At 45.6% G+C, this 10,000-nt stretch overlaps 2 protein-coding genes across 2 annotated transcripts in view; one reads left to right on the top strand and one right to left on the bottom strand.

Moving 5' to 3' along the window:
• atad3 (ATPase family AAA domain containing 3) overlaps positions 1-2,251 on the top strand; it is a 20,863-nt gene extending 18,612 nt beyond the window's left edge. Inside the window, exon 16 of the mRNA XM_017687579.2 lies at positions 1,464-2,251. Within this exon, the coding sequence (XP_017543068.1) occupies positions 1,464-1,835 (372 nt within the window). The 3' untranslated portion in view covers positions 1,836-2,251. The remainder of the gene's footprint in view (positions 1-1,463) is intronic.
• Positions 2,252-6,749: 4,498 nt separating this feature from the next.
• Positions 6,750-10,000, bottom strand: part of tmem240b (transmembrane protein 240b) — a 10,707-nt gene continuing 7,456 nt past the window's right edge. Inside the window, exon 4 of the mRNA XM_017687575.2 lies at positions 6,750-7,798. Coding sequence (XP_017543064.1) covers positions 7,638-7,798 — 161 coding nt within the window. The 3' untranslated portion in view covers positions 6,750-7,637. The remainder of the gene's footprint in view (positions 7,799-10,000) is intronic.

A 10,000-nucleotide genomic window follows, 5' to 3' on the forward strand; every position in this document is an offset into this window, starting at 1 on the left:
ACACAAATGGCGTGAACTGGATCTGACCGGTCTTATTAGGGTCACCACAGCCACGCGACGGATATGCATCTGATTTAGAGGCTCCTAGGAAAGTGGATCAGATGTGATTTGAAGACGGATTTGCGTCACGTTTAGGCGAATTCGGGCTGATCCAGCCGTTCGGAGCTGGAGGCTCTGCTGTTCCCATCACAGGTTCTGTTGACGGTGCTCTAGAATAATCTAGACCATCGCTCTGCTCTTCCCCTCAAACCAAAATAACAAAGTAGGACACCAGCTAGTTTTTGTGTGTCACAGTGTGCATGGCCCCCAGCAGGGGGCAGCGCAGCACCTCCACCGTCTCTCACGGCCGTTTGTAAACGAAGACTAATTGTTTACCGGAGTCTGTAAACAATCACCGGGTCTGTATTCCGCTCTTCCTTCTGTGACCAGCTCAAAACACGCTCTTAAACACGGTTCAAGGGTTCTTTAGTAAGGAAAATGGTTCTGTATAGAGCCATGAACACCAAAAGAACCCATTGCATGCTTTTTTTTTTTTTTTTTTTTTTTTGCATCATAAATTGGTTCTTCAGATTGATGGAGAATGTGCTGTATATGGTTCTATATGGCACCAAAAAGGGTTCTTCTATTGTTACGATGCCAGGCTTGCTACAATATACGAACCCTTTTCATGCTATACAGAACCCTTTTCAGAAAGGTTCCATGCAGAACCATCTACAGCAATAGTAGAACCATTCTCAATCAAAGAACCCTTTCACAATGCAACGAAACTTTTAATCATGCAGAGGGTTCTTTTGAGCGTTCATGGTTCTATAGAGAACCATCGTGTTTGAGTGCGTATTATTGCTGTCCAAAAAACCCAGCACCTTTACAGAAGAGTAACAACGTTCCTTAATTTTATAAAATAATTAAATACAATATAAATTAATAATTATAAATCTGCAGCAGGTTCTCCATCAAACTGGAGCACCATTCACATTGCAAAGTGTACCAGATAGTTACAGTACCAAAAAAAGTGTTCTGCTCTTGTACCAAGCTTGACTTAATGATAGCAGCGCCCTTTTGGTGCTATATAGAACCCTTTACAACACATCTCCATCCTTATGAGAACCCTTTTCACCATGCAGGGAACCTTTTAAGCATGCAAAGGGTTCTGTGAGTGTTCAGGGTTCTACATAGAAATATTTTTTTGAAGAACCATCTTTAAGAGCGCAGGTGTCTCGGCCCGGCTGTCTCGGCCCGGCTGTCTCGGCCCGGCTGTCTCGGCCCGGCTGTTTATGGTGGTGTTTTTTACACTTGGCGCCACTTCATCCAGTTTTCTTAGCAAACCTGTACAGTAAACATCAACCAATATCACAGTGACCATCACGATAACATGCAGCCTTATTACAAATTATTAGATTAATATATAATATTACAGTACTTTATTCATTCATTCGTTCATTTTACCCCCTTTCCTCTCTCAGGCTGCCGCGTACTCCTCTGAGGACGGCGTGCTGACGGAGGCGATGATTGACGCCCGCGTGGACGACGCTGTCCGCCAACACATGCAGAAGATGGACTGGCTGCAGGACACGGAGGGCATCACTATGTCTCCCAGCCACCAGGGGGCAGCAGCAGGCAAAGGTGCCAAAATGGGCTTCATTGTGCCTCAGGATGCCCCTCCTCCAGCTCTGGAGGTGCTGTCTCCCTTACAGGAGCGCTGCCCTGCTCCGGACTCTACCATCGCGCCGGGGGAGGGGGGTTCAGCCGCAGAGAAAGAGACTGTTCCATTTGCAGGAGAAGATCAACAAACTGGGGAGAAGGACGGGCCGCCCAGGGGGGGCACGCCGGTTTAACTGGGGTCCAGTTCAGGGGTCGTATTAACACCACACCGCCGGTCCTGGGCCGGGTGTGTGTTCACATACGTGTATGTATGCGGAGATCAGCGCAGACAGAAGCAGCCTGGTTCTAGATCGGAATTTCTAAGCTGAAATAACCCCAGACTGAGTGGGTAACTCTGGGTGAGTCCGTAGAGGTGCTGTATCTGGTTAATAATAATAATAATAATAAGGACCTTTATGAAATGGCGGTCACTCACACATTCAGTCGGCTCTGTGGATGAATCCAATCCAGTGCGTTCTAAAGATTTATTTTTTATTTTGAGGGCACAAAATGGACAAAATGCTATACTGTGATTTACACAGCCGCATATAGCAACTACAGATGACCTAACATTGCATTAAAATGCAATAACGACACATTTAAAGACTGACCTGCATTGATTTGACCCTAATTATTTACTTTTAGATTCTAGGAATAACTTAATTCATCTAAAAAAAAAAGAGGAAAAAAACCACGGAGACTTATCTGGAACTGTGATTGGTCAGAATACTCATTGGTCAAAGGGGCTCATTTGCATATCAAAGCCCTGCTGTATCAGGATCGCAGAGGTCACTATCTACACTTACCCAAAAAAGAGTTCTTCAAGGCTGCTTTAGTGAAGTTGAAGGTTCTATTTAGAACCACGAGAGCCAAGAATCTGGTTCTTTGCATGGTGAAATCATTCCTCAGGGTTCTGTGCAGAAACCTTTTTGAAACTGGTTCTATGTAGCAGCAAGAAGGGTCATTCTGGTACCACCAAGTCACGCTTGTAACAGTAGCAGAACTCTTTTTGGTGCTAAACAGAACCATATTTAACAAATGTCTGAAGGGCCATTTCACCATGCAAAGAACCATTTATGTCTGTGGTTCTATTTAGAACCATGAGATCCCAGAATCTGGTTCTGGGGGGGGGGGGGGGGGGGGGGGGGGGGGGTTTGGGGGGGATTGGGGGCGGAAAACGTTCTTTTAAAAAGTCCGGACGGTGTGAGATGTCTGTGTTGTGTAATGGATCATGTGTAGGTTGTATGTTCCACTGTGAAGTCTGGAGAAACGTTTCACTGTAATGAGATGGAAAACATTCATACGACTGCCAATAAAATGACCTTCATGAGAGCGCGGAGGTGTGTGTGTGTGTGTGTGGGAATCACCACAGCTTACTTTCCAAAGTAAAAGTCCTCATCTATCATTGTTTGCCTTTCACATCCTAGAGCCCATGTGTTGCGTCTCATGGCCTGCGGACCAACATCACTACCAGGAGCTAAAAAATGCCGGGTCGGGTCGAGTCGTGTCGAATCGGGTTGTCAAGTCGCGTCCTGTTGAGACGCTTCTCGTCGTGTCGAGTCGTGTCCGGTCGAGACGTGTCGTGTTGAGATGTGTCGGGTCGAGTCGCATCATGTTGAGAAGCTTCTCGTCGTGTCGGGTCGAGTCGCATCATGTTGAGAAGCTTCTCGTCGTGTCGGGTCGAGTCCTGTCGAGTCGAGTCGAGTCAATACCTTGCAGTAGAAAAGCAACTTTGGAATCTTGAAGCTTGAGCTATGAACATGACTCCATGCGCAGAGATCGAAAAACGGCCTAAATCCACGTTGTGGCTTCCGATTTCCTGTTAGCTACGTTAGTCTCGTAGCTCCAACGCCAAAACTGAAGCAAATGGGCTGAAAACCAGATAAACTGGAATTTGTTAACAAAACATTCCTTTACAGAAGAGAAAAGTCGGAGTGGCTTCTTGGTTCGACTCCATCTTTTAATCAAACACACACAAACATCTTCACAAAAACGTTTGGACAGTCGGGCACTGAAGGAGACGTTCCTCTCCAGCTTGACTGTTTCCATCCTTTAAGAGCTTTTGTAGATGCAGACATTAATGTCCCACAACAGCACACAGGATTTTACTATGAACAAATTCATTAATCACTTGACCAGTAACCAAACGACGGAGACCCGTTAGACGCCTCCATAGCCACGTACGACAAATCCAGTTAGGACAACAGATCTAGGAGGAACCTGGCCATGCTGACGATGTCACACAGAAATATCTACCCGCCCTGCACGTTTCTGCACCATTACAGTTGAAACTGCACCACAGTACTAAAGTTTTGTGGGCATGCCATTTTTTTCCTAAAATAGACACAAAATGTTTTCCCCCCGATACATAAATTCACCCCCTCCTTTAAAAAATGCCGATTCTGACGCCCACCCGCAGCCCCGCCCTACAAAACTAACACGTCCCCACGAACTCGTAAAAACAGACGTCGGCAAGCAAAATAAACATCTAATCATCAAAAAATGGAAAACCTCGGCAGGAAAAAGTGCAACTTGGGTCCGGTCCCTGTCCGAAGGAAAAGAGAGAGCTGCTGGATGGTAGGCTGGACGTTCACAGACGGGTCACACAGGCGTCACCGTTCGGAAGAAAACAAACGAATAAACACTGCCTTCAGTCCTGCTGAACCTGTGAGCGCAGGTCAGCGAGTGTAGCACGGGGCACGGGTCACCTGACCTGGACGCGCCAATCTGCAGCTGCGGTCTGACCACAAACCCAATCCAGACCGATCCGGACGTCCGATGCAGGCCGATGTACGGCGCTCACTGCTTCTGCTGTGTGTTTATGCGGTGTCTGAGCCCCGTGCAGCTGATGTGCAGTTCTAGACCTGCAGTTTCTGCGTATGATGTGCTTTCAGCTTCTGCGCCCCCTTGTGGTCAGGATTAGAATTAGGCTTACTTGGGCTACGTATTGCAGCTGAAGTCAGATTGTTAATTTAATCATTAAATATCTTTAATTTGGCCTGTAAGTCACGATGTAGAAATACGGAATAAACCCAGGAATTAGGTTAAAAATGTCAAACGAGCTTAAAAGTTCAATGGACAGCTAAACGTTTATTTGATGGTTGTTAATGACGTCTTTAGAGGGGCGGAGCTGAGAGACGTTGGTTTATTGGATGTGTATTGACGTCTTTAGAGGGCGGAGCTGAGCGGCGTTTGTTTATTGGCTGTGTGTTAACGACGTCTTTAGAGGGCGGAGCTGAGCGGCGTTTGTTTATTGGATGTATGTTAACGACGTCTTTAGAGGGCGGAGCTGAGCGGCGTTTGTTTATTGGATGTGTGTTAACGACGCCTTTAGAGGGCGGAGCTGAGCGGCGTTTGTTTATTGGATGTGTGTTAACGACGCCTTTAGAGGGCGGAGCTGAGCGGCGTTTGTTTATTGGATGTGTGTTAACGACGCCTTTAGAGGGCGGAGCTGAGCGGCGTTTGTTTATTGGATGTGTGTTAACAACGCCTTTAGAGGGCGGAGCTGAGCGGCGTTGGTTTATTGGATGTGTGTTAACGACGTCTTTAGAGGGCGGAGCTGAGCGACATTTGTTTATTGGATGTCTGTTAACGACGTCTTTAGAGGGCGGAGCTGAGTGGCGTTTGTTTATTGGATGTCTGTTAACGACGTCTTTAGAGGGCGGAGCTGAGCGGCGTTGGTTTATTGGATGTGTGTTAACGACGTCTTTAGAGGGCGGAGCTGAGTGGCGTTTGTTTATTGGATGTCTGTTAACGACGTCTTTAGAGGGCGGAGCTGAGCGGCGTTGGTTTATTGGATGTGTGTTAACGACGTCTTTAGAGGGCGGAGCTGAGCGACATTTGTTTATTGGATGTCTGTTAACGACGTCTTTAGAGGGCGGAGCTGAGCGGCGTTGGTTTATTGGATGTGTGTTAACGACGTCTTTAGAGGGCGGAGCCGAGCGACATTTGTTTATTGGATGTATGTTAACGACGTCTTTAGAGGGCGGAGCTGAGCGGCGTTTGTTTATTGGATGTGTGTTAACGACGCCTTTAGAGGGCGGAGCTGAGCGGCGTTTGTTTATTGGATGTGTGTTAACGACGCCTTTAGAGGGCGGAGCTGAGCGGCGTTTGTTTATTTGATGGTCGTTAATGACGTCTTTAGAGGGTGGAGCTGAGCGGCGTTTGTTTATTGGATGTGTGTTAACGACGCCTTTAGAGGGCGGAGCTGAGCGGCGTTTGTTTATTGGATGTGTGTTAACAACGCCTTTAGAGGGCGGAGCTGAGCTGCGTTTGTTTATTGGATGTGTGTTAACGATGCCTTTAGAGGGCGGAGCTGAGTGGCGTTTGTTTATTGGATGTGTGTTAACGACGTCTTTAGAGGGTGGAGCTGAGCGGCGTTTGTTTATTGGATGTGTGTTAACGACGTCTTTAGAGGGTGGAGCTGAGCGGCGTTTGTTTATTGGATGTGTTAACGACGTCTTTAGAGGGTGGAGCTGAGCTGCGTTTGTTTATTGGATGTGTGTTAACGACGTCTTTAGAGGGTGGAGCTGAGCGGCGTTTGTTTATTGGATGTGTGTTAACGACGTCTTTAGAGGGTGGAGCTGAGCGGCGTTTGTTTATTGGATGTGTGTTAACGACGCCTTTAGAGGGCGGAGCTGAGCGGCGTTTGTTTATTGGATGTGTGTTAACGACGTCTTTAGAGGGAGGAGCTGAGCGGCGTTTGTTTATTGGATGTGTGTTAACGACGTCTTTAGAGGGCGGAGCTGAGCGGCGTTTGTTTATTGGATGTGTGTTAACGACGTCTTTAGAGGGCGGAGCTGAGCGGCGTTTGTTTATTGGATGTGTGTTAACGACGCCTTTAGAGGGCGGAGCTGAGCGGCGTTTGTTTATTGGATGTGTGTTAACGACGCCTTTAGAGGGCGGAGCTGAGCGGCGTTTGTTTATTGGATGTGTGTTAACGACGCCTTTAGAGGGCGGAGCTGAGCGGCGTTTGTTTATTGGATGTGTGTTAACGACGCCTTTAGAGGGCGGAGCTGAGCGGCGTTTGTTTATTGGATGTGTGTTAACGATGCCTTTAGAGGGCGGAGCTGAGCGGCGTTTGTTTATTGGATGTGTGTTAACGATGCCTTTAGAGGGCGGGGGCGACAGATCCAGTTTATGAGGAGTCTGGCCACTTCCTATTTCCCCTATTATATCAAAAACGGGACTGCAAAACACCCGAGGGCACCTGCTCGCAAGTCCTCGATGAATGGAGCTATACGGCTAAAGAACTTTCCCTTCATTTTAGAAAGAAAAAGCAGAGAAATCTCACCTGTATGTTTCATTTATTTCTACAGCAAATGGATTTTGGGCAGCAGAACGCTAACATTACTGCTCCTGAGTGCTGATTGGCTGGTGAGCGGAGCAGCTCATTGGCTGTTCACATTCACGGATGTCAGGAACATACATGAGGCGCCGTTTTAAACTATAGCTCGAGTTTAAAAGCTCTTAAAAATAACTGCGGTGCTCAGGTGTTTTATGCTGGTCTGTTTTCAGATTTTATTATTTTACATTAAAAATGTTTCAGCGTTTATAAACTATGATTTTGCTCGAAAGCTCCATCTTAACCCATTCATGTTGGACTCGCTCGGGAGCGCCCTCTAGTGTTTGAGAAACCCGGAAGACATTACAGAGCGGGAATTCTCCTCTCTGCAGGTTCTCTAGCGCCGAGTGACGTGTGTGTATTTGAGCTCGAGCTGTTTCCGTCCTCAGGAGCCACTCATGATAGTCACAGAGCTAAACTCACGCAGCCGTTAATGTGTTTAAAGTCTGAGGGGCAGCATGTTCAGCCCTGCAGGAGGCCTCAGATCATCCTTCAGCGCTGACGATCCTACTGACCGTGACGCTCGATGTGCTAGTTAGCACAGCACTAGCTGCCTGAGTGTTATGGGAGCACAAGACGTTGAGCTGTTTGAGAGCCACACCGTGCTGCAGACCGGCGCGTCGCTCGGGGACCTGCTGGGGGCGTGTCTGCGTTAGAGTCTGCGTGGGCTCGGGTGTCCGTTATGGTAATGTTTCTGTTTGATATGCACCACGTTGTTTCCTCCGGTTTCCTCCGGCCTGCGCAGCTGCAGCCGCCGGTGCAGCTCCCTCACGTCACACACACGGGTCACCCACTTCCACGAGCGCCACGCATCTGCAGAGAGACAGAGACAGAGATGCTGAGAGGAGGAGACGCTCCCGCCCTCCTGATTCTCCTCATCTACTGAACATCGGATCAAATAAAGTCCAGTTCGGTCAGATTTCAACAACCTTTACTGAACATCGGATCAAATAAAGTCCAGTTCGGTCAGATTTCACCAACATTTACTGAACATCGGATCAAATAAAGTCCAGTTCGGTCAGATTTCAACAACCTTTACTGAACATCGGATCAAATAAAGTCCAGTTCGGTCAGATTTCAACAACATTTACTGAACATCAGATCAAATAAAGTCCAGTTCGGTCAGATTTCAACAACATTTACTGAACATCAGATCAAATAAAGTCCAGTTCGGTCAGATTTCAACAACATTTACTGAACATCAGATCAAATAAAGTCCAGTTCGGTCAGATTTCAACAACATTTACTGAACATCAGATCAAATAAAGTCCAGTTCGGTCAGATTTCAACAACATTTACTGAACATCAGATCAAATAAAGTCCAGTTCGGTCAGATTTCAACAACATTTACTGAACATCAGATCAAATAAAGTCCAGTTCGGTCAGATTTCACCAACATTTACTGAACATCAGATCAAATAAAGTCCAGTTCGGTCAGATTTCACCAACATTTACTGAACATCAGATCAAATCAAGTCCAGTTCGGTCAGATTTCACCAACATTTACTGAACATCAGATCAAATAAAGTCCAGTTCGGTCAGATTTCACCAACATTTACTGAACATCAGATCAAATAAAGTCCAGTTCGGTCAGATTTCAACAACATTTACTGAACATCAGATCAAATAAAGTCCAGTTCGGTCAGATTTCACCAACATTTACTGAACATCAGATCAAATAAAGTCCAGTTCGGTCAGATTTCACCAACATTTACTGAACATCAGATCAAATAAAGTCCAGTTCGGTCAGATTTCACCAACATTTACTGAACATCAGATCAAATAAAGTCCAGTTCGGTCAGATTTCACCAACATTTACTGAACATCAGATCAAATAAAGTCCAGTTCGGTCAGATTTCAACACCATTTACTGAACATCAGATCAAATAAAGTCCAGTTCGGTCAGATTTCAACAACATTTACTGAACATCAGATCAAATAAAGTCCAGTTCGGTCAGATTTCAACACCATTTACTGAACATCAGATCAAATAAAGTCCAGTTCGGTCAGATTTCAACAACATTTACTGAACATCAGATCAAATAAAGTCCAGTTCGGTCAGATTTCAACAACATTTACTGAACATCAGATCAAATAAAGTCCAGTTCGGTCAGATTTCACCAACATTTACTGAACATCAGATCAAATAAAGTCCAGTTCGGTCAGATTTCAACAACATTTACTGAACATCAGATCAAATAAAGTCCAGTTCGGTCAGATTTCACCAACATTTACTGAACATCAGATCAAATAAAGTCCAGTTCGGTCAGATTTCACCAACATTTACTGAACATCAGATCAAATAAAGTCCAGTTCGGTCAGATTTCACCAACATTTACTGAACATCAGATCAAATAAAGTCCAGTTCGGTCAGATTTCAACAACATTTACTGAACATCAGATCAAATAAAGTCCAGTTCGGTCAGATTTCACCATTTACTGAACATCGGATCAAATAAAGTCCAGTTCGGTCAGATTTCACCAACATTTACTGAACATCGGATCAAATAAAGTCCAGTTCGGTCAGATTTCACCAACATTTACTGAACATCGGATCAAATAAAGTCCAGTTCGGTCAGATTTCAACAACATTTACTGAACATCAGATCAAATAAAGTCCAGTTCGGTCAGATTTCACCAACATTTACTGAACATCAGATCAAATAAAGTCCAGTTCGGTCAGATTTCACCAACATTTACTGAACATCAGATCAAATAAAGTCCAGTTCGGTCAGATTTCACCAACATTTACTGAACATCAGATCAAATAAAGTCCAGTTCGGTCAGATTTCACCAACATTTACTGAACATCGGATCAAATAAAGTCCAGTTCGGTCAGATTTCACCAACATTTACTGTCAGTTTCCTCTTTTTAGATCACGTCATGTGGAATAACTTCCCTCTGACTCACTTTCTTCTCTGACTGCTGTTTCTCTCCTCGTCCCTCCCCTGTGTGGCGTCACTCACTCAAGTCTCAGAGCTCATCGTAATGCACAGATCTGATTGGCTGAGCAG

This window comes from Pygocentrus nattereri, chromosome 21 (genome assembly GCF_015220715.1).
Source record: "Pygocentrus nattereri isolate fPygNat1 chromosome 21, fPygNat1.pri, whole genome shotgun sequence".
NCBI lineage: Eukaryota > Metazoa > Chordata > Actinopteri > Characiformes > Serrasalmidae > Pygocentrus > Pygocentrus nattereri.